The 25,466-nt window shown below is 37.7% G+C and overlaps 1 protein-coding gene across 1 annotated transcript in view; it reads left to right on the top strand.

Moving 5' to 3' along the window:
• LOC134846863 (lysophospholipid acyltransferase 1-like) overlaps positions 1 to 23,287 on the top strand; it is an 86,700-nt gene extending 63,413 nt beyond the window's left edge. The window contains exons 2-11 of the mRNA XM_063864267.1: positions 11,613 to 11,909; positions 11,978 to 12,058; positions 12,138 to 12,286; positions 17,612 to 17,844; positions 17,938 to 17,976; positions 18,076 to 18,166; positions 18,358 to 18,563; positions 19,054 to 19,257; positions 20,033 to 20,184; positions 22,882 to 23,287. Of these exons, the coding sequence (XP_063720337.1) occupies positions 11,650 to 11,909; positions 11,978 to 12,058; positions 12,138 to 12,286; positions 17,612 to 17,844; positions 17,938 to 17,976; positions 18,076 to 18,166; positions 18,358 to 18,563; positions 19,054 to 19,257; positions 20,033 to 20,184; positions 22,882 to 23,104 (1,638 nt within the window). The 5' untranslated portion in view covers positions 11,613 to 11,649 and the 3' untranslated portion in view covers positions 23,105 to 23,287. The remainder of the gene's footprint in view (positions 1 to 11,612; positions 11,910 to 11,977; positions 12,059 to 12,137; positions 12,287 to 17,611; positions 17,845 to 17,937; positions 17,977 to 18,075; positions 18,167 to 18,357; positions 18,564 to 19,053; positions 19,258 to 20,032; positions 20,185 to 22,881) is intronic.
• Positions 23,288 to 25,466: the final 2,179 nt, after the last annotated feature.

The raw sequence follows: 25,466 nt of genomic DNA, 5'->3' as shown, positions 1-25,466 counted from the left end.
GAGTGAGTTCCAGAAACAGAAAGCGAGTGGAGCGTTACCCACTGAATTCCCCACCATAGAAAAGAAAGACGACTTACACAGAATTCTGATGGAGGTGGAACCGTTGCTGGGAGCCTCAGGGTATCGGACCCGAAGGAACATAGTGAGAACCCATGGGGAGTATCCTTGCCACTGCTTGGCGCAGACGTTGTGGTACCCCAAACGCGGGAATCTGATGCTAGTATGGGACGTGGAGGAGTTATACTCTACGGGGTTGCCCGATCAGAATCAACAGGTGTCAATCGTGGTGGTTAGTGCCATGCTGGCAGTGAGATGGCTGGAGGCTAACGCGGACACAAGTGAACAGGAGACGGCCGTGCCGACTCCTGAACAGCTGAGCAACGTGAAGATGAGTCATGAATTGGATATTTTCAGAACCACCTGCAAGGTTCTGAGAATACCTAAAGCCATTGAAAGAATATGGTCAAGGCAAAGATTGATGCCTTGGTTCCGTGCAGTGATGACATCATGGATGTATGAACGCGCGAAGCGTCACATGTCGAGGAACACGGAAGCCTATCAATCTTTCCAGCTAGATATAGGACCAGGAGCCTATAAGAGAGCATTCCTGACGCACAGAAACACGGTCACCACGGCGGTGAAGCGAGTAGCTGGAGCGCCTTGTGTAACTGAAGATGAAAAGAAAGAGGTCTTAAGAGCTGACCTAGAACGAAACGTGAGCCTGTGTCTTCACAACAGCTTTTGCGGGAACCGGGAGCAAAAGGTTAATGTTGACTTGCTACCTTGTTGCAAACCGAGGCTGTTGGAACAGGAGAGTTGGGGCACGGCCCGCAACTCCATGGTCATGCTGGAGAAAGTATTGGAAGACAGCGAAGCTGAAGATCAAGATGGAGAAGTGATGGAATGAAGATGAACGAAGAAAAGAAGAGAAGGAGAGAAAACTTGATTGTCTTTGTATGCTAAAACTTAAACCAATCAACCAAGTTTTGATTATTGAACTTGTGAAACTTTTTGTTTTGATTTAGTTTGGTCAAACCAAACTTTGAAAATTGTTAAATTGTTGAAAAAAAAATTTTAGTTATGACTATTTATTTATGTATATATAGAACATAGGTGAGTATATTTACCTATTTAAACACGATTGAAGTTTTTAACCTGTGAAAGACACAATTTCACTGTGGCGACATGCTAAGTTTGAGTAAACTCGCTCGAGAAGGGTGGGTAACTCAATAACTTTCCTAGCCACAGAGTTTCTTAGTTTTAATATTGAAAGGACCGCATAAATAACTGATTATACTTGGTGAGTGACGTTAAGTTAATTTTAACGGGTGCGTGGCCGTGCCACGTCCCACTTTTTAATCACAAAGAGCGAAAAGAAGTTTTATGGCAAGACGACGTAAGTAGTCAGAAAAGAAATTTTATCTAGGACACTCCTCATGGTGCAAATTTTGTGAAAATGTTAAAAGGCAGTGAGATGTAGTACGATGCCATTTGTGAACACGTAGTGAGTTGAGGTGGGGTAGATAAATTTCATTTTCTTATGCGATTTGTAAGATTTATTACAGAAAACTGGATAAATACTTGACGATAACCCGGTGTTATGCGATCAATAGGGACATTGATGGGGACTGTCTGGGGAGTATGTGCCATTCTGCCAGATGGCACAGCGCAACCTTCCGACGAAGCACGAATCAGAGAGAAAAGGCCTTAACAGCAAAAAAGTGCTTGAGAGGAGGGTCAGAATATTCTGGAATATTTATTTTTAAAATTTCGATTATCAAGTTGATATTTCTCAGAAATACGAAAAACGGCCATTTTGAGCCAAAAAAAGTGACGAAAATAAGAACAACGACAGATATTGTGAAAAACAGTCGTACAAGAGACGGAAATACGAAGCCTCTTATCGTGGCAACAACGCACGATAAGACACTTGTCAGCGGATACTAGTGGACAAGGAAGCTTCAGTGGGGAAGGAGTATTCCACGGAACCCTCCCGGGACGCAAATTAGGAGAAAAAAGAGCGTTATCGCTGGAATATCACGGGAGCGGAGGCTTGGTCCCCCAGAGACTGTTTATGTGAAGGGACTGTATAAAACTAACTATATAGCTACTTGGATGTCGTGAAACTTTAAATTAACACTGGTGTAACTTGATATTTTAGAACTGTCACACAAAAACATATTAAAATAGGTTGTTCGAGCCGTGTTTTTAATGACAATCACGTAGTCTGAGGATCCGAGACTCAGCTATGTGGTTGTGTTCGCATGTAAACGAAAGCTGATCAAAAGTCGTTTGACTGATGGCCTAAAAATGGTAACTTTTTACTTAGCCCTAGACAGACCAGAAAATCAACTGGCAAGGTCGAGACGGTGAAAAACGAGTAGGATTAAGGTAACTGACGCCTGCCAGTCGTTAATAGGTACTTTTTCTACGCTCCGTCGCTGTGTAGTATTTGGGCGAATGTTACTTTCATTGAAATTTTCAGTTTGTTTCTTACGGAAGTTTATGAGTGAACGTTTTGATTTATACACATACGTTTTGAGTCGAAATCTAAAAATCCTTTAAGACCAAACATTCAGTGTCAAGTTTCTGCTTCTAAACTGATTGCGCCTGTTCACAGGTGTGTGCAGATTTTGATTGCTGTTTAGCGATAGTGTGAAAATTTTATATGGTCGTGAATTTTGGAAGGTAGATAAACTTGAGTCTGCTGCAAACTTCTGTAAATGACCACTGGCACTGTATCTTGAGTGACACTCGGGCTTCTGGGGACTCACTGACAACGACAGCACGCGATGAGGACACCGATCTTGAGTCCGGGGAGTATGTGCCAGTCGGTCATGTCTGGAAGTTTGACCTTGAGAGACACGAAAATACGTAATTTTGGAGTGGAATTTTAATTTTCAAAATTTCGAATAGAGCCTGTCATGCTCAGTTTTCTCGTACCAACTGAAAACAGAAAGTGAAAAATCAGATTATCCGAATTTACAATTGCGGGAAAATACTCAAGAAAAACAGCGGGAAATTGCTATTCGCAATTTCCAGATATAAAATAGGACACGAGTAGAGCTGTCTTATCCCGAAATAGGAGGAGAGACGATAAATAGAAGAAAGAACGACTATTGGGAACGAACTAGAGTGAGCCTTCAATGGAAAGGTGGACAGCTTGAGTGTCCCAATGGTTCATAAAAACTCAAATTCTAGAGCCAGAATTTACTTCTGTTACCAAAACTGACCAGTATTAAACTTGTTTAGTTATATTATCTAATTCTTGAGTTGCTTACCAATTTAATTACTCCTTGTACTCGAGTGCATCAACATGTGAGTCCCCAATTTAAATTTCTCGAGTGTGTTTTATGATTGTTATGTTGAGATAAGGCGAGTTTTAGGTTGATCCATCTGAAATGGATCAAAGTTCCACTGTCCAATAAAAAGTAACTTAACGGATTGTTCCGACCCTGTTTTTAACGGCGTTCGCGTATTTTGGGTATCTTGAGACCTAAGTATGGGGACGTTCTTATTTTCTAGAGTGGGGGATATTTTGGTAGTAGCCTTCAAGCTGTAGCGAGTTCTGGTCTCATGTCGCAAGCGAACCGAATTGGCTCCGACCGTTCTTGAGGTAGAAGAACACAAGAGATAGTGTCCCTGACTCTTGAGCCAATGGTTATAGGGCCTATTTTTCTTAAGCCTCATATGTGATTGCAGTAGGCGACTGTTACAAGGTCAATAAAAAATGCTGATTTCAGCGTTGATAAAAATGATTGTAGTCACGTGGAAAAAATACTTGGTTAACTTTTACAACATCTTTGCAAAATATATCTTCTGGTTACCTCTATTTTGAACCAGTGGTTTCACATTTTTTGGTGATTGAGTTAAAAAAGAGCGTTGTCCAGAGGCGAGCCCTTATCCTCAAGGATTTCGCACAGGACGTCTGCTGCCACTTTTTTTTGGAAAATATCAGGCTAATAGTTTGCCAGCCCTTGCGCCCTATTAGTTTTCTTAGTTTTATCAGTTTTCTCTCGAATAGATGTACTCCTAAAAACTCTATGTACGGTGCTTCAATAGCACTAGTCTTTTTAACTGAGTTGGCGCAGCTCCTGTAGTTCAAAGTAGTCCTAGTGTCTGATGGTTTTTGATTCCAGTTTACCTTCTTATCTCGTGATACAACTATGTTCAAATCCAGTAAAGGCAATTTGGGGTCTGTATGCATTTTGTCTAGAGTGAACTGTAGGTTTGGATTAAGAGAATTGGCGGCATCAAAAAATTGAGTTGGCTCACCTTTGAATGCTTGAACAATGTCGGCCACATACCTGAGGAGCATCACAACCGCAGACTATCTCGGTTATCTATGCGCATACATCTGGTCGTATGGTTGTCTCAGGTAGACCATACAACTGTTAACCTCATGTTAGAATGCAATTGATCACTTATATTGTTTCTTCTGTTCATGGGAAGTGGTTTTTTTCGGTATCACCTTTTCAGTGGTTGCAACTTTAAAAAAAAAATTGCTTATTTCATTGAATAGTTTGGTTTTTTTGTAAATTTTTTCCTCTTTGCAGCAAAAGTAACGCCAGTAACAAACGGCACAGCCAGCAACCCAATATATATTAAAAACTTTCTCGTTTTCTCAACCGCTTTATGTCCTGGGTTTAGCCTTAGTTTTTTACATATGCTTTTACTGCGGCCTTTTTTTCACATAAAATTTCACCCGATGTTTCTTGGTTTCTCATTTGTGAAAGGAAAAGTTCGATAACAGCTGGTCTCAAATTGGATGCATTGGACCCATTGAAAGTATTTCATGTACACATCCCGGCAGTTCAGTGTTTTCAAGCCTGTTAAATTCTTCTCGGGAAGGAATGAGAACTTAGCTTCTTTTTTCCAGTTTCTAAGGATGTTCTCTCATTTAACGATTCTCAGAGAGCTTGAAGAATTTATGCAGAATTTATGCAGAATTCATGGAACACTGGAATTAATGCAGAATCCACACTCCTGGAATTTATGCAGAATCTATTGGTTTCATCTTACCAACATCAGATTGTTCCTGTGGAACCTCGACTTTTTAGTTATCTTTCCAAGTGTGTCTAGCTGTTCTTCATTTGAGAAACCATCAGTTCCTCCGATCATTTTTGTTGAAGCTTTTTTGGATCTTCTCTACTTTTTCCACCTTTTTTTGTAAGTATGGCCTCAGAAAAAAGGTGGACTTGTTTATTGTCCACCTGTGGACATGTACACATCCCGGCAGTTTATTGTCCACCTGTGGACTTGTTTATTGAAAGTCCACAGTAAACAATGTCAGATCTTATCGAGGAATTGTACAGAGGCAACGTGAGATTTATCTAGATCTGCTTTTGACTGTTCTTTTGATCACTTTCAGTACCGAGTCTGCTGTTTTAGGTGCTTTGACGCATCGGTCTTGTATTTTACCAAAACAATTGACGATGACTTCTAAATCGCTTTCCTTCTCCCCAAGGTTCGCTCAGACTAAAAAGCTTTTTCAAGTATTCTTGCAGCAGTTTTCTGTCCTTGTCGTTTCTTGAAGTGCTCAAAAAGTTCGCATCATCGGCAAACTTGAGAAAAGTGTTTACTAAGACGTCTTCACAAAAGTGTTCATGAAGATGGCCACTAGGCAGGTCCACAGTACATCGAGTGGGGTCTTATCAAGGTCTTATAAGACAAAGCGTTAGGGCGCAAGAAGAAAATTTGCCTGCCGTCGCCTCAGTCAAAATGTGATGGTAACCTCATGTGGTTTTCGAAATAGAATGTAGTGAATGAAACTCCACCTGTTATCTTATGTTGGGCAAACGTGCATGGGCAATCACACGGATAACAGAGCATCAAAAGATAGATTCGCCAGAGGGACAGCATGTCTCAGAATGCTGTGGATAATCTAAGGCATTTGAATGGGGATTAATTTACAAAACTAATGACGTGTAAAAGTTATGAACATTGGCGGCCCTCCATACAAAAAAACGCAAGCCGCAACAGTACAAGAGCCGAGAGCCCACACTAAAATATTAGTCTGACATTAGGCATGTCAGCTTCGTTGGATTTTTTTTTCGAGTTAAAACATTAAAAACGAGGAAAATATATTAATTTCACGCTAGAAATAGTTTCAAAAAGGTGAGCAAATTCGGGGAAAAACTTCGGTCATGGGTTGAAGAGCGCAAAGTCTCCAAAAACAAAATAACCAAAAAATCTTTTTTTTAAATAATTTCGTTATATTATTAGATACTCATGAACTTTAATGTTAATCATTTTGATTGTAAGAATCTTTTTAACTGTAAATACTTTGATTTTTAGTTAAACATACCTGATGATGCTAGTTATAGCGGAAACGTTCGTATTTTAGTATTTTGTTTTAATTAATACTGACATATAACTTTTTTATTGTGTTCACTAAAAGTCTTCTATATCATTGATATAAAACAAGAATCAGCATAGGGCTGAGAACTAGAACTCCGCTCAGAACATTCACCCCGTTTGAGAACTGACCTTCCATATCGACTCTTTTTTCCTGTTCTTAAGCCATGACTCAATCTTTTTGTTGATTTGCTCATACAATTCATTGACTTTGATTTTATCAAATCAACGTCTACGTGGCATTTTATCAAACGCTTTGGAGAATCCAGATACAGCCCAGCGCCTGGTGTCTTCAAATCAAGTTTCCAGTCGATTTATTCAAAGAAATTGAGCAAATTCATGAAACCCGTCTGACTATATCCAAGTAAATCATTTTCTTTCAAATGGGAAATCAATTTCTCTTGAATTGGTCGCTCAAGGCATTTATAGACCATCGAAGTTAGGCTGGCTGGCCGGTTTGCCTTTTCCTTTTGGAAGAGAATCAAAACCAGACAAGAGGTAATGTAGACAATAGTAGTTCGTCTGCATTAGACGATCGCCTCTATGTGCTGTTTGTCGACTTCAAGTAGCTCGTGAGATTCTCGACACATTGTTGGTAAATGGTGTTGTTTACCAGGTTGTGCTTGATCATTTTTTCCCTCATCGTTGATGGCGAAGGTATTTGTTTTGGTTCGGCGCATAATTGTTGAGGGAGAGGCCAGGAATACCTGTAGCAATGCACTCTTTTTGTTTTTTCGCGCTTTTGTTGAGGCTGTTTATGCTTTGAGACAGCGAGGTAGCTGCTAGATTATGAAACATCTGTAACTCAAATAAAAATTGGCCAATTTCTACATACTCATACACTAGTGGACAAACGTAAGCGCAAATTCAGGATTTTACTCTGTAAAATGCCTGCTTTCAATATATATTTTGGACAACAATTCTTTCAAAATTCAGTAAAAATTTTGCATTGACCGATAGCAAATGATCAGACCAACCTTCTGTGAAAAGATCAATATTTGGTTTGAATGACTTACCAATGTAATCTGGGCCTGAAAAAGCCAGTTTTCCTCATCTGCACTAAGTTTTGCATCGTGGTGAAATCTTTCTCGAATAATCTTTCTGTTCATGCAACGTGAAACATTCTCAGCGAGAAAAGGGAAACAATCAGTGAAGTTTTCACTAAACTCAAGACGTTTTTTACATATTCACATGAAGTAAAAAACTTAGTGCAGATGAGGAAAACTGGCATTTTCAGACCCGGGTTACATTGGTAAGTCATTGAAACCAAATATTGATACTTTCACAGATGGTTTTTCTGATCATTTGATTTCGGTCAAGGTATAAATTTTACTGAATTTCGAAGGAAATGTTATCCAAAATTTACATTGAAAAAAGGCAGTTTACTGGGTAAAATCTAGAATTTGCGTTTAATTTTGTCCACAAGTGTACAAAATAGATTGAAATTTGTTAACAATTATTTCATTTCATACTTTCTTTTGCTTTCCCTAATTAATGAAATGATGAAGGACTAGTGATGTAACTTCGGTTTTCACCATGATAATTTTTGACTTTCTGATTTACTAAAGAAAAATAACAAAGAATTAAATAATTAATTTTGAAGAATTTTTTACTTCTAGATGTGCAGGTGTTAGTTTTGAGTCCCAACCATCTCGATTTTCTTTTTGTTTTTAAGTTCCACAATAATTTTTCTTGACTGAGAGAACAGATAAAGCAAGAGTTTTGTATTTTTGGCTACCACGAAATTTTTTTGCTACTAGTGTTATTTCAAACTCTTCGGCATCAAAAACTGACTAAAAATAGGTGTTCAGCCTGTCTGAAGTCTCTTGTTTGTCCTCAAGCATCTTCCCGTTCTTCATCAGGGGTCCCACCTTACCTGTTTGCCTTCTCCTCTTGGAAGAGGTAATGCCAGACGAGAGTACTGCAGAAGATAGTTGTTCGTCTGCATTAGACGATTGCCAAAATGTGCTGCTGCTTCGACTTCAAGTAGCTTGTGAGATCCTCGTCATAAGCTGGGCGGTTATGTAATTGTTCGTTCTGTGGTAGTTAATGATGTTGTTCACCACGTTGTGCCAATTAATTTTTACTCTTTCAGTAGACTCACTGCCAGTAGCCATAATAACTTCTGACCCTCTGATATACTGAATTTAAAAAAATTGATTCATTACTTTCGAAGAATTTTGGATTTCTAGACGTGTAGGTGTCTGTTTCGAGTCCCAGTCATCTCGATTTTTTTTTGTTTTTAATTTCCAATAAGTTTTTTTTTTGACTGAGAGAAAAGATGAAGCACGAGTGCAGGATATATCTTGGAAGAGAAGTAATGTGCAGGTGGAAGAGAATTAATACTTGGAAGAGAAGAAATACGTATCATTATTTGGTTTCAATGACTTACCAATGTGACCATCACAATTTCGGAAACCATGATACTCTCTAACCTGCTAGTTTTGCAAAAAGAAGATATTAATATATATTTATTATTGCAGCAAGGCCTACTAGACGAACTTTTCCTTGAAGCGAAAACTGTCCAAATTAGACATCCAAAACAGAAGAAGTGCGAAGTAAACGAGAAAGGTAAGCAATTCGATAAAGTAATGAGTACAGGCAAAATATCTGCCGTCATTAGCTGCCTTTCAGACAAGAAAACAAAAGGAGCACTTCCCCTAAACTAATTCATTGAAGAAAAAACAGCCCTTAGTATACTGAAAGAAAACACCCCCAAGCCAAGACAGCGAACACTAACAATATAACTGAAGTGAGTGAACACACAATGCCATACCACCCCTCTGGGTTCGAACAAATAAACGCCAAGACAGTTCGAAAATCAACCCTGAAAACGCACGGAAGCCACGGTACCTCAGGTCTAGATGCGTGCAAATGGAGAAGGATATTAACTCACTTCAACCAGACATCCATTGAGCTTTGCTGAGCTATCCTATAAAAAAGCAAGTAAATTTGTCCCCCGTGAAAACCTATCGGCGTACAACTTGTGTCGCCTGATACCTCTGGACAAAAATCCAGGGGTACGGCCCATTGGTATAGGCGAGGTTCTGAGAAGGTTAATTGGCAAAACAATCACCCAATGTATAAAATCAGACCTCAAAAATATCGGAAAAAATTGCTCTAAAAATGTAGAAATCCTTTGTCCGGCACTACATCATGCTGGGGGATGTTTACATCATCCAACTCATACAAACATCCCTCAATTTGTATGTCAATAACACGGTTTTGATTTCTACCGAAGGCACAACGCCAGGTGATCCCCTCGCAATGGCTATGTACAGAATTGGGATAATCCCACTGATTGAGCTCCTACAAAAACCAAATGTCACCCAAAAACTGTACGCAGATGACAAAAGCGCTGCAGGTGATCTTAATAGTCTCCGCGCAATACTGGACAACCTGGATGGATGTGCACGGAAAGGCTTTCGGATACAAAAAAAAGCCTTCCAAGTGTCAACTCATAGTGAAGAAAAACTGTCGGGAAAGCGCCATAAATGTATTCGAAGGCACAAATAGTACAATGGTAAATGGTTTTGGAGACCTTGGATTGGGTATAGGAACACCATCAGCATGCGATAAACACATGGAAAGCGAATTTGAAAAGACAGCTACCCTAACTGAAAAGCTTTCCAAAATAGCTAAAACACCACCACAAAATGCATACTCCTGCTATACAAGGGAGTTCAAAATAAATTGAACTTTCTAACCAGAACAACTCCGGAAGCATTCAAGAAAACGGATGAAATCGAGAAAAACGTAAGACAGCAGCTACTTCCTAGTATTACTGGTAAAAACCATATAACCGATGAAGATCGCAGCCTTTTTGCAGAATGGGAGGATGAGACCTTCTCCGTAACACGGACTTTTTCAGAAATTATGAGTGGTCACGAGCCATTTGTGATCCATTAGAAAACAGTGATCCAGAAATAGCTGAAACGGAACAAACTCTGATAAATAGAAAAATCAAAATTGAGAGACAGAACATCGCACTCTCAAAAAAGGCTAAAATTGTGGAAAATTGCTCTTCAGAAAAAAACTGACAATAAATCTAGCGTCACAAAAAGGAGCATCGAATTGGCTAAGCGTGCCACTCTTAAAAAATACAATTTCCCATTGACAAATCAGAGTTTAAAGATGGATAACATCTGAGGTATCGATGGGAACCACCAAACACTCCACATACATGCCCATGTGGACAACCGTTCACACTGACCGACTCTCCACACTGTCCCAAAGGTGTATAGACTCACCTAGGACACAATGAAATTCGCGATACCTTTGCGACACTCCTGGACAAAGTATGCCATGATGTTGAAAGAGAGCCAAAACTTCAATCGTTGGAAGGCGGAAGCTTTCACAACAAAACAACCACAACTGAAGATGACGCTCGACTTGACATCAAGGCAAATACACTCTGGGGAAGTGGATTCAGCCGAAACTTGTTCGACGTAAAACTTTCCAACACCCATGCTAAATCCTGCCCTTAAACTATATCTGTTGCCTACAAATATCATGAGTGTCAAATCATTAAAATACCAACAAAGAATTCTGGATGTGGAACACAGCAGCTTTGTTCCCTTAATTTTTGCGTGTACCGGAGGAGCAGCACCAGGCTCTACAAAAACCGTCCAGAAACTAGCAGAGAAACTAAGCGAAAAACGGGACGAATCATACTCGGACACAATAAACTTTTTATAAGAACAAAAATAAGTTGTGCACTTCTGAGGAGTGCAATCCTCTGCCTAAGGCGGTGCAAAAATCTTAGAAAAACATCCAACATAGACAATTCTATCAGTGCTATCATCGAGGAGTGTAGATTTTAATTGACAATTCTCTGGATGCATTATAATCGACCTGATTGATTCATAAAATTTTGCCGATGTATTTATATAGCGTTGGTACGGCTCTATCTAACCTGTGCACGTACCGTCGCATGACGGAAGGGCCCATTTTAATTTGAAGTATATTTATAATGTTTTTGAAGTATTTACAAAATGTAATTACGAACGTTTTCGCACATTTGTGCATCATCAGGTTTAACGCATTAAAATTTTATAAAATGATCATCGATCATAAAAATACCCTAAGACAAATTCAACCAATCAGAAGTTTGCAAATTTGAAATTTGCGCCAAAATTACATCATGATTATATCATCAGACTTATTATGCTTATACTTATTCTGGAAACAATTTATTATGATTATTATTATAATTTTTATTAGAGCATTATGAGGGATATAGTTTTTCAACTTACAGATTTGTATGATATAGAATAGTTGCCTTATAATCTAATGAATGAGATGGCGGACAATCCTTTGGATTCGTTGTATGGTAATCATGAGCGCTCGTATCTTGACTCCTTTGAAGAGTATACGATGGCTTTGACAGGGTTGCCTATTGATCAGGCTTTGTTTCTGATGACTCAAATAGTATCAGTACCTTTTGCATTTTTGCTCCAATATGGTTTACCAGCTTCAAGAGTCGGGGAATCCGCAAGACATCTCTTTTGTTTATTGATTGGATTAATGTTCGGAGTAGTTTGCTTTCGATGGTATGTATAAATAATTGATTAGTTTCACGTTTTGGTCTAACAAAGAATAAAAAAATTTCTGATTTTAGGCAAATATTCCATGTTTTAATACCGACAGTGGTGGCGTACCCGGTGCTTATGATTTACGGAAAGTCAGAAGCTGTTGGAAGGTAAATTTATGCAAAATACGTAACAATCACAATATTGATCCGTTTTAGAAGCCAGTTTCATAATCTTGTTTGATTTTAGAGTGCTTCTAGGCTGTGCAATGCTTTATTTGTCGTTGAGTCATATGTATCGCCAGGTCTTTGACTATGGGTCTTATAAACTCGACATAACTGGCCCGCTTATGATTTGGACTCAAAAGGTCTCAATAATTGGATGGGCTTACTGTGACGGTAATTTTTTTAGAACTATGCATGTTGTTTTGTAAAGGCTGTTTTGCATGTTGTGTTGTGCATGTTTTGTTATGGTAAAAAATGAACCTTTCTTTTAGCGGTTTTTAAAAAGAATTTTCAGCAGAATGCTTATGATTTGCACGGACCGTAACTACACGAGGGTAACTACACAATACGTATCTAGTCTTTTTTTTTTGCAATGCGTCTTAAGCTGTTGTTTTTTCGAATTTCGCTCGTATATTCTCCCGGAGTAAGCGCGCTTGTATATTCTCCCGGAGTAAGCGTTTTGTATAATCGGGAACTACAAGACTTTTTTTGTGTCAACAAGTTCCCTATAGTAAAGAGCCTTTTCCCCACTATAACTTTTTCCCCCACTATAACACCCTAGCTTATTAACAAAAAAGTTATAGCCCGAATAATGTGATTTTACTATTGTGTGGCTATAATCTGCCAGGATGCTATGATGGGAAAGAGGCCAGGATGCTATGATGGAAAAGCCCGTGGTACGATTTGAGGTAACTGAGAAGTGACAAGTGGCTGAACCGAGAAAGAGTTCGAAGCATGCCTAAAGCTTACATTACGGTGTTGATAGAAATTTCAGTTTGTGTTATTTACGTTTGTGATTATCAAGCGTTATCAAGTCAGAGCATAATTTTTCCTGGTGTACAGCGTCTAACATAATCATCGAATAATTTCGAACATTTACTTGAGTACAAAAGCCAGCGAGCGTAGTGTCAAATTACGAAGTCCACCCCATCCAACTCGCAAATAAAAGCGCTCATTTGGTGTTACTTTTGCTGGCATTGCATTGGCAGTTATCAGGGTTCGGAATGTTTTAAAACAAGACAAAAAACACGTTCTGAAACAGAAAAAAAAGTGTTTTTAATTTTAAAACTTGTATGCCTTCCCTTATTGAGCCGTCTCGATCTCTGCAATGCTGCACCGGATCATCTTAACTGACAAATAGAATCGCGCTGTGGCAGAAAAAGCCGACAAAAAAGCAGATGAACAATCGACCTCTTTTTTCATACGAAAAATTTTGCCAAAAGAAGTCCGAGCAGAATTCGAACTCACAACCTTTATCATACCACTCATAGACATTTCGCGCAGACCAAAAGTGCTAAAGAAAGTGTGAAGTTGGAATTCATACACAGAGGTGAAGCTGCCTTTCGTAAACACAAGAGATAACACGGCAAGAACTAGCTCTAAAAAGGTTCAAAAATGACAAAATTTGACAATCAGAAAGCGGGAATTTCGACTTGTGTCGTAATCGAACCTCCAATCTGAATATTACTTCTGACGTCGTCGCACCAGCGTCATGGCCATTTGACAATCGGCAAATATTAGGCAGCAAAATAGCAGAAACGAAAGATGTGGTAACTAAGCCGACAAAAACTAGCAGACGAACTATCCAGTATCTTTTTTCGAGCGAAAAACTTTTGCTTAAAAAAACAGAACCAGGCTGGATTCGAACTCAAAACTTTGTTGTCATGGTCAGTTGGCAATCAGAAAACACTAGCCAGCAATATAGCAGATGCGAAAGAAGCTATTTAATTGCCAATTCTAAAAACTAAATATTTGATATTTACCAAAGTCGATGGTCGCTTGAAAATCGTCAACACAGAGGCGAAGCTGCACTTTGCAAATACAACTAATGTTTCTTCGTATTACAAGCGACCATGGCGCAGGACCGAGTACGTGATATTCTGATTCTTTAGATCAGGGGTTCGACTCTGGTACATATCAAATGTTTAGTTTTTAGAATTGGCAAATAAATAGCTTCTTTCGCATCTGCTATATTGCTGGCTAGTTTTTTCTGATTGCCAAATGACCTTGACAACAAAGTCTTGAGTTCAAATGCAGCCTGGTTCTGTTTTTTTAAGCAATAGTTTTCTGTTGAAAAAAGATTGGTGGATAGTTCGTCTGCTAGTTTTTGTCGGCTTAGTTACCGCATCTTTCATTTCTGCTATTTTGCTGCCTAGTATTTGCCGATTGTCAAATGGCCATGACGCTGGTGCAACGACGTCAGACGTAATATTCAGGTTGGGGGTTCGATAACAACATCAGTCGAAATTCCCGCTTTCTGATTGTCAAATTTCATCATTTTTGAACCTTTTTAGAGCTAGTTCTTGCCGTGTTATCTCTTGTGTTTACGAAGTGCAGCTTCACCTCTGTGTATGAATTGCAACTTCACACATTCTTTAGCACTTTTGGTCTGCGGGAAATGTCTATGAGTGGTATGATAAAGGTTGTGAGTTCGAATTCTGCTTGGACTTCTTTTGGCAAAATTTTTCGTATGAAAAAAGGTCGATTGTTCATCTGCGTTTTGCCGGCTTTATCGCCACAGCGGGGATTCTGTTTAAGAGTTAAGCAGTTTCCACTTGTAGCGAAAAGCTACGCAACTACTATTTTCTATTGCGTGTTGAAAACTGGAATCAATGTTCAAAACTGAATTGTGAAGCTTTTCGCATAACTAGTATGCATCATCAGACACTGAAACATACTAGTATGCAACATACAGAAAATAGAACAGGGAGACACGACCCGCGGTAGCCAGCCTTCGGCCAGACTCCCCGGGCCGTGTTCACAACCGGATAGTCAGAGTTCTTTGCCGATATTCCTCTCGGATGTTCAGCTGTGGTTGCCTACGCTGTATATGCAACGCTTCCAATGTCAAAAGAGTGATCAGGTCAGGTGCCTGGGCAAGGATCTTTGTTTCGTATCTGGTGACTCCTTCGCAGCCAGTAAGGTGCTCTCCAACAGGTGCGTTGTCTTCAGATGCTCCTTCAATCGTGTGCAGAAGTGGCGGACTGTTTGCCCGACGTAGCGGGCGTTTTAGCCCGAACAACGAATTTTATACACCACACGACTTCTTAGCTCTGCAGCAACCGGCGCTTTGAGAGAAGGCATGAGAGTTTTCGGCTTCCTGGTGGTGAAAATTACGCTCACATCTTGAATCTTTTTGAGCCTCTTGCCAAACTGATCAGAGATGCTACCACGGTAAGGTAACACCATGACGGGTCGCTCATTGTGATCAGTCAGGCGGGAAGCGACATGACTCTCAAGTTCACCATTCGAGGGATTCTGCCGTATCTTCTCAATCGTCCGTGAAATGATGGGATCTACGAACGATGGCGGGTACTGGTTCTTAGCCAAGTCTTCCTTGAGTTTCTGTATTCCATTATCGAAAGTAACCCAATCAGACATGGCGTGATGTATCTTATGAACAGTGCCCTCGACAATATTCCGCTTGTTTTTGACTGGTGCACATGCGTGATAGGACAGATAAAGGCCGGTATCCGTGGGTTTGTGGTACCAACTTGTGGACACACAGTTATCTCCGCGCTCAATCATCATGTCCAGAAACGGGATCTTGCCGTTCACCTCATGCTCAATCGTAAACTTCAAATTCGGGCGCAACGCATTTGCAACCTCAAACATAATTGGACCAATGAGCTACTAAAAAATTAAGGTCAATGCTAGATAATGTAAATGCTATTTTGCATTCGTCTAATGCAAACAAGAGAGAGAGCTGTAATTGTGAGACACAGTACAAAAATAGGGAAAGCCATGATAACTAAGAGCTCTGTAAAGAATTATTATGATTGAGTACTCACCTTATTCAAAGCTTTGTTCAGACTCTCCATCATGAATCGCATCCCTGAGTTGAAGTCATTGTAACATTCAGCCAAACACGACATCAGTCAAGCAAAATACAATACATCGAAAACATATTTATATTCTGATTGACAATAGCCAGCAATGATATATTATACCACTTCAATTAAAAATAGTTGCAGTTAATTCCTGTAATTTGTAACTTAATCAACCCTAATTCTGTATAAAATCGTTATTTGCTTTTGCTTTAAATTTTTATGTGGTTCTCGCCTTATATTGTGTTGTTCGAGAAAGTGTTTTTTTTTCTATGTTTCCCAAAGGCGGTAGTTTCTAGTTGAAAACAGGACTTCATTTACTTCCTTCCTTAAAATTTTTTCATAACAATTTTGTCTGCGGTTCAACTGGCGTCCGACCACAAATTGCCGGCTTATTATTCGCTCGAAATTTTTTTGAAAGTTCATTTAATGCTAGCGATTGTTTTTTTTTCACGACTGTTTCCCTCAAATTAAACTTGATTCGAGACAAACTTATGAAAGTATTATAAAATGTAGTTTTTCTACCTTTTTTTTTCATTTTTTTTCGACGTTAGGTTTTACAAATAATGTTTAAGGTTACTGAACATAGTGAGTACTCTTATATAGGTCTTGGTGATTTTTTTCTATCATAAAAAAGTTTTAAGTAAGTTTTGTTCATGCTCAATTTTGATTTTTTTTCGCGGTTTGAATTTTGATTTATTTGAATTCACTTTATTTCTTTTGTCATTGAACAGGAAAATGTAAGGGTCATGAAAAACGTGATAGACTTTTTATTTCGGAAATGGAATTTAATTATAAGATTTCCCAGCTAATTACAATTTTTACCTATTGATGAGGTTTTCTCAATTTGGGTTAATTTTATCGAAAAATCAGCAGTCATTAATTGTTTGTGAAATTCAATGAGATTTATGGGCATAAAATTTAAAGTTAGCTTTGTTTGCTTTTTGACAATAATTACGAAAAGTTTTAAAATGTTTTACTTCTTAACTTTTCATTCCGCGTTTTGATTTTTTGTTTCTCTTCAAATTCATTTGAGAAATGGAAAGCAATTGTAGTTCTCCAATAACAAACGTGCAAGGGGCGTGAAAAAAAACGCGACATGCTTCATAGTTTGAAAAAGAGCCAGAACAATAAAATTGCGTAAAAAAATTGATTAACTTTCTTTCATTTTTGTATTCTGGATCAGTTTGTTTCAAAAAAGTGTAACCATGAAATAAATATATATTTTTTCTCTGAAGCTCCAAGATTGAAACGTTGGATGGCATTTAATGATTAATTTCAGAAGATACCTTTCTGTGAATTAAGACGATAAGAACTAGGCCACCATTTTTTGGTTTAGAATGAAGTTAAACTAAAGTAAAAAGTTAATAATCACATAACCGATTAGAATTATAATAAATTTATTGAAAAACATTTTATCAGAAAAGTTTTGAAATGCATAAATAAAACAACTGTGACATTAAAACGCGATGTGCGGTTGGATAACCAGTGGTAACTCAACTGAAAAAAAATTTAAGTCTGTAAATAATTTTCTCGCAATTTGCTCGCAATTTATTGTCTAAATTTATTGTCTAAATTCGGGTCGTCTAATTTGATTGTCTAATTTCCCAACACCCTTATTTAGTTCATTTAGGGTTATTATATGGTACTTGTATCATTAAAGTGTGTTAAGGTCAGAAGCCAGATAGTGAACTAACTAACGATGATCACAGGAAGCACAAAGTGGATAAACTGCCGTCGTTCCTTGCCTACTGCAGCTATTTAATGGGCTTCTTGGGGTTTCAAACTGGACCCTGTTACTTCTTCAATGACTATATTGAATTCATGCAGGGGCGTCATCTTGTGCCGTTTAAAAAGCCAGTCGGCGACCAACTGCTCGACGCTGACACCACTGATAGCTCATCGGTAGGTAGACGCAACACTCGTTTCCCTTGCCCGCACAAAAATACTTCCATATTGACTGGTTAGCAATATTCTAATGTGCGTTTTCTGTTTTAGAACTCTGCCAGAAGCTTCGAAAAGTACCCATCTCCAATCGTAAGTAATTTGATTACGTGGCTGATCCCGTTACCTCATTTGAAAGGCAATGATAATCTTGTCGAGTTTCATGTCCTTACTTTTTTCTCCTGCTTTCAGAAAGCTTTCGTCGTTAACTTGGCTGCGTGTGCTCTGTGTGGTTTGGTCGTGGCCAAGCTATGTCCTCTTTTCCCCACTGGATCTATGGCTAGTGCGTATCCTGACATTTTGTTTTCGTTAATGTAAATTCTAATCAAATTTTATCAACAGTACTCAAATCGAATTTCAAACAAGTTTGGTTGCAATTTTTCTGCAATGAAAGAAGGATCCGAAATTAGGAGATAGTCTTCTGCACGCAGTCTATATTTTGTATAATCTTCATTTCGTCTTTTTTATTTCTAGAGGATGACTTCATCAGAGACACTTCGTTCATGTACAAGGTGGTGTACTGCTACTTGACCTGTTTCTTCTACCGCTTCCGATACTACTTTGCGTGGAAGCTGGGCGAGTGCATCAGCTACGCCGCCGGCTTCGGCTTCTCCGGCTGGACCGAGGACGGCCAGGAGAAGTGGGATCTCATTAAGAACTGCACTCTGGTCAAATTGGAGGTGAGTGATTGTTGTAACAAACATCTTGTTTTTAAAAATCTGAGCTATAAATGTACTGAAAATTTACGAATCAAATTTGTTAATGCTCTGTGAATGGTAGTTATTATTTACGAGAAGATCGTGTAAATAATAATACTCATTGATAATAACCAAGTTTTGGTGGTATATAAGCCAGCCAGTATCAGTCAGCCGAAAATTCGTAATTGTTATATAATAGTTATGTAACACGAAACGTAATTGGTATATAATACTTATGTAATACGAAAGTCATTAAATTTCATTGGTATAACGAAAAGTTTCGACTGACTATATTTTTGGTTACTGACCAATATATACTGACTAATTTTTGTTGGCCTATGCTTCGGCTGATTTATTAACACTTCAAATTTTAATCCAACATAACCTAAGTTTTTGCGATTTCATTGTCAGTTGTGTGAGATCGGTAGCAGTGGTAATTAATGGTTATGATGTTGTTTGTTGTTCAATTCAGACTGCGACTAGTTTCAAAGTGGTGTTTGACGAGTGGAACAAGCAGACTGCGAAGTGGCTGCGATTCATCTGCTACACGAGGGTGGTGAACAAGAAGCACGCCACCAATGCAGTCTTCCTCCTGTCCGCCTTCTGGCACGGATTCTACCCCGGCTACTATGTCACCTTCGGACAGGGCATGCTCTTTGTCTCACTGGGGCGCAAGGTAAACAGACCGAATTAATAACTTATTCCGACAATCAAATTATGGAAGAAAGCCGAGTTATGCGCATTCATTCAAATAAGTGACAGAAATTATGTGTCGTCATCAAAACGGTTACTAATAGCAGGGGCTTTGATGACTTTTTTTAGGTCGACCAAATTGATTTTCTAAGCTCTCCTAGAGCACTACAAAGACGCTGTTTTGGGCACTTTTTGGAAAATTTTGACATAAAATCGCGTTTTTTTGGCGCGCGCTCCCCCTCGACATTAGTATATATTGGCGCCAAAGGCGCCTTTAGAAAAATTTTAAGGTCAGTCGGCCAAAAATGGATTTCTTAAAAAGTACCAAAGGGGAACCTTTGGGTCGGCAAGGGGTCTAATCCCTAAGGTGGGGAGGGGGGGGGCATCCGGCCCCCCTTAAATCCGCCCCTCATAAATAGCAAACAAAATTGCTTAATTAGTTTTAAAAGTGGACTGATCTTGAAAAGCTCATTTATCATATGGCGAACACAATTCCTCCAAAGACAAGTTAATTTGAAATTTTAACAAGCTTGCGACGGTGAAAATCATGTTTGCGTCAAAAATGATTTGAAAAAAAAAAATTGTCTGCGATTAAAACCACAATTATGCAATTTCGTTATCTCGTGGCTGTGATAATAAAATATGAATAGAGGAAAAAAGTTGAAGGATGACCGTTAAGCAATAAATGATGACAGCTAAATAGGAAGTCGCTCTTTGATGGAAAATTTACTGTTATGTTTCTCAATGTTTGATTTCAGATCAGAAAGTCGATTCGACCGTTTTTCCAGACATCCACATCAAAGCAGATATTGTATGGGTTGATCACTTTCGTGGGCACCCACTTGGCACTAAGTTTTGCTGTCACAGCACAGATCCTACTTCGACTGTCCATCGTACTTAAAGTCTACAAGTAAGTTATTGTGACCATCATACTATCATAGATCAACTGCAACGGCTTGAAACAATTAATTTAGTGGGAAATAATGTTCACGTACTTCTTTCAATGTCCATGCGTTTAAGTTTTTAATTTTTTTCGGTTACTAGTTCGTGCTCGATTTCCAGTTTCGAAAGTGGAAATTAATTTTTGGATTTTCCAGCGGAATAAAAAGTTTACCGAACACTCGTTTTCTCAAATTGAGGTAATTTATTAAGAGTAATGAACATAGTGAGTGTTCTTATATAATTGGTCTTGCTGATTTTTTTTCAGGATAAAGTCTTAAAATTTGTTCACGCTCAATTTTGATTTTTCGCGGTTTGACTTGTGATTTCTTTTTAAGTTCACCTAAGTTCGGTGCATTTCTATTGTTAAAAGGAAGGCAAACTCCACTATCGAACAGCAAAAATGTAAAGGTTACGAAAAACGTGATCGACTTATAATTGCGAAAGTGGAAATTAATTATCAGATTTCCAAGCGAAATAAAAAGTTTTACCTATTGATCCAGTTTTTTCAAATAGGGTTAATTTTAACAAAAAAGTTCTCATCATAAATTGTTCTACAAAGTCAAAGAGCTTTAAGGCCATTTATTTTTTTTCAGTTTCCTCGCGTTCATTACACTTTTTCAACTGTCAGTTGGTTATGCTCAAATAAGTTTCGATCATAAATTGTTCCTGAAATTCGAAGAGTTTTAAGGCCATATATTTTTTCTTCGAAATTCGAAAGCTGAAGTTTCTCAAAAGCATGTCAATTTTTTCTGTTTCTTTGCTTTCATTGACTCTAACAAATGTTTTTTGGCTATGTTTAAAGCTGTCAACGCTCTGATTTATCTTTGGCAGTTTGACTTATGATTTTCTTAACTACCCTCAAATAAATTTGCTATTAGGAAGGCGAATAATGCTCTCCAATTGCAAAAAAAGCAATACCGAAAACCGCGATTGACTTTAATCTTCGATTGAGTTCACTTTTCAGAATTTGCAGGTGAATGAAAGGCTCTTTTTCCTCCCTCATCTGCGAATTTTAACAAGTAAAATTATTGTTCGTATGATTCAATTTTTATGAAAATTGACATGCGGAGTAATTAAGTCATGAGAAACATTTTTGGTTTTCATCCATAACCTTGATAAATTACTCATTCATTATGCCATAAAATTGAGGCATTGTGTGGTGGGGCGTGTAGATGGAAGAGACGAATGAAAAGATAGCATATTGACAGTTTCTCTAATTGGTCAGTTATCTGAATAAAAAAATGTTTCAAATAAGATTCTTAAGAGCTTTAAGTCGATATATTTTTCCGAGTTTAAAAATTGTGCAAAAGAAACAAATAATTTTTCCTCAGTTTCCTTTAATTCATTCAGACTTTGACAACTATCTAATGATTATATTTTCTGTTTGGTTTTCTTGAGTTATTCAAATTAAATTGTTTGCAAGGCTGTCTCTGAATTGAATAAAAATGTCTCCAACACCGCCTGTAGGCTGATTTTTGAGTGCCAATTTTTTTCTCGAACTTAAAATTCGATTTTCAATTGGCTCAATCTGCTTGATACATGTTTTTGATGGAGCTTCCTGTTGAAATATAGAGTTAAGTATGTCGAAAAAATTGTTAACTTAGTAAACTTAGAAATAATTAATTTTATGTTACATATTTGGTTTGAAGAAGGAATCGTTTGATTACAAGTAGAATGGTTACTTGTTACTTGTATTTTTCTCACATTGAAACTTACCAGATGAGGAAGCAATTAACGTGGAAGCAAGTAACGTGGAAGCAAGTAACGTGGAAGCAATTTTGTTACTAACTGAAGCAATCCTATCTGCTTATAATTAGCAATCAATGTGAAGCCTCTGGATATAATTATTTCCCATTTTTTGCTTAAGAATGATACAGTAACTTCTCAAATGTCATAATTCCCAAATGGCATAATTCCTAAATGGCATAAAAATGAATTTTTGCCCCAAATGTCATAAATTTTAAGTTTTGATTGAAACTCAAATGCTTTCCATCACCGATCATTTCTCCTTTTTATGGGGAACGAAAACGTGTAAACAAGATTTGGAATTAATTGCTTCCAAATAAATGTTGAGCAACAAATTTGCAGGAAAAACTGATTACAAGAAACTTAGTGTAAGCTTTATGCTTCTAATAAAATCTTGAAAATTTCTTCAAATAAGAATGTCTAACGACAATTGAATTAGCAACTTTACTACTTTTCATTCCTTGTTCGCAGAAAAAATTCCCGACAAATTTGTTCAATGCAACTTGCATGAATATTATGCCATTTGGGATTTATGACATTTGAGACTTAAGCATTAATAATAATAAATCTGCAGTGAAATATATCAGTCGTGAATAGATTGCCTTATAAAAAGTTTCATGTTTTCAAAAAGAAACTTATCAATGTGTTTTCAGTATCAATCCAGACTATGTTCATTACCTCTGTTTATCTGGTTAACTATTCTGATTAAACATATTTCGGATGCTGAATCAGTAATTTTGCGTAAATTAATTGATTCTTGAAACAAAAACGTTTCCAATAAAAATCAAGGTAAAATAATAAAAATCGGATTTAAATCAATCGAGAATATACATCAGATTTTTATGCAACTCTGGCTATATTTATGATATGCTCTGAAAAACGTTACTTAAATCAATAGAAACGGGATATTTTTGTTTAGGTCCTTGTATTTCTACATTGTCATTATATCATTTGCTCTGCTCTTCCTGCCTTTCCCCAGACCACCCGGACAGCCGAAGAAGAAAGAGAAAGGGGAAGATGAAGAGGATATAAACAAGCCTCTAGAGAATACAGAAGACGAGAAGAAAGAGGAATCAGTTAGAAACACAGATGACGGCTCAGAATTGAGACAGCGAAACCTAGAAGGACAATCGGAGGATTGAACTGTATTACAAACGGAGAGGGACTAGGATATTACGCGACTAAGTAACTTAGCAGTTTCGAACTCATTTTGAGCCCAGCTAGAATTTTATAATCACTCAGTGAACTGTCCAATATAAATGTAAATACAATAAAAAAACCTTTTGTTACCCCCACCAATTGATAATTCCAAGATTTTTTTTGTCCTGTTTAAAAAACAAGACATTTCCAGATGATAGTTAGGTGTTCCAGATAATAAATAGCAAGTAGACACAAAAAATAGTTCGGAACTTTTGAAAGCTCATTTGTAAAATTGAAACACAACCTTTGTGTTTGAAAGACGAACGTCAAAAGACGTGCTATTGTCCATAATACAACGTCAGTCGATATTAGTCGAGTTTTCGCATAAGCAGTGCGTAGTATGATATAACGATGCAACTTTTTTACAAGGCGATTTCATCCGCAACTTAAAGAGCTACTTTTGCTGACATTTTAGCCAATGTGGAAGTGAACTTATTGGTGCACTGTTTTAAGACAATTTTATCCACAAGGAAAAGGCCCACTATACGAGCTGTTCAGCTCTTTACGCAGAACCGCTGTTGTGCCCTGATTAAGAATTACATGCAATTTTTTGGCTATTTTTCTGGCCTGGGTAATGTTGCCTCACCCTAAAGCAACGAACACGATTCATGGTGGGCGGCGAACAGCCTACCTTTCGATTGAGAGGCGAAGACGTAACTACTGCTCCGAGTCCGAAAGTGAAATTGTTCACTTATATGGCAATTTTACTGTAGCATTGAAAAATTGCATAGCATCTGCTTTATTTGTGGCTAGTGTTAGTCATCAATTACTCGCTAGGTCGTAGGTTCGAATCCGAGAAAAAGCTTAATTTTCAATAATTCGAAGCTAATTTCTATTTTTTCTTTTTGCACTATGGAGCTGCTTTATGTGTTCTCGCTAGTGCTTCGCCTCTGTGTAAGTAATAATTTACCACTGTTTAAGTTTTTTATTTCATTAAATTAATCGAATTTTTTTTGCTTCATGTTACAGTATAATACTTGCAATTTGGTTACTAAAATTTTCCAACCAATTTTATTTCCGCGAGTTCTATATTGCACAATTAATACCTAATTTGGTGTTAGACTTCTCAATCTAATGCACGCAAAAAGCTCCAGATGCACAAATGTGTGGTGCAGCCAACCGAAAACATGAATTTCCGAGGACTGAGGGTTAATTCCCGCAGAGGTCCGTTTTTTTTCAAAAATTTTTTCTTTTCAAAATTTTTTTTTCAAAATCTTTTCTAAAGCCACTTCTTGGCGTTTGTTCGCTTTCATCTGCGAAGCGCAGCTTCGCTTCAGTGTAAATGATTAAAATTTTACAAAAAGTGTATTTAGGGTTAACAAATTGGATGCGTTGCAGACACGTAGCAGTCGTGAAAATCCATAATTCTAGTGACCAGATCATGAATTGGCTTCTAGAAACTGACTTGGCAGTCATAAAAAATGGTTTTCTTTTTGGTATGTAGATGAAGTTATCAGATAACTCTTTAACACTTACGAATGCTCTTACCTCCAAAAGGCTGAAATCATTTTGAAAGAAATAGTTTTGATTCAAAAACTGAATTACAAGTTTTCCTTCAATGATCTGCCTTTTCGTGTTGCATAAGCAATGTTGCTGCTTTTTATATGACTGAATCACACTTTGGCCCAGAAATCAGTTTTTATTCAGAAAATTTGGCGTGAAAACGTCAGCCCCACATATGACTGAAATAGTCCATAGAAAAAGTGTCCATGGAATAATAAATTACTGCCGAACTAGTATTTAAAAACTTTCGCGGAGCAGATAGTTTTGTCAAAAAGACTTGGCAACTCAAACAGAATTTTGCGTTATATGACTTTTTTCCCCACTGACGTCTATTTTTGTTGTCAGCTTGTGTGTTAACAGATTTATTATGCTATCTGCTTCCGTCGTTAATTTTGTTTCAGCAACTACTTCAAAGCAAATCAGGCTTGAGAAATAAATAACAAATCATTTTTTTTAAAGCAACTTGAAATAATAAGTTAAGAAAGTAGGCTGATTTTGATTCCAATTTGTGAGACCCGTCATTTTGGTTGTTGCTTTCAGAATACAAGTGGGGAATGCGTTATCAGGCTTGAAACATTCTTGAATAAAATTGCCTGAAATTTGCTTCATGTATTTTGTAATTTGATTTGTATTGTGTAAATTCGCATCTGTACGAGAAAATTTCAATACAAGCAAATCTTGTGGTGCCATGTAATAAAAAAAATAATTCACTCCCACAATTTCACATTTTTGCGTGGTTTATTATCCAAATTGACATTTAAATGAACAATGGTTGCGTAACAATTTTTGGGCGACATTGAC

Source organism: Symsagittifera roscoffensis, chromosome 5 (assembly GCF_963678635.1).
Source record: "Symsagittifera roscoffensis chromosome 5, txSymRosc1.1, whole genome shotgun sequence".
In the NCBI taxonomy this organism is placed as follows: Eukaryota; Metazoa; Xenacoelomorpha; order Acoela; family Convolutidae; genus Symsagittifera; species Symsagittifera roscoffensis.
This window is presented reverse-complemented; position numbering and strand designations above follow the sequence as displayed.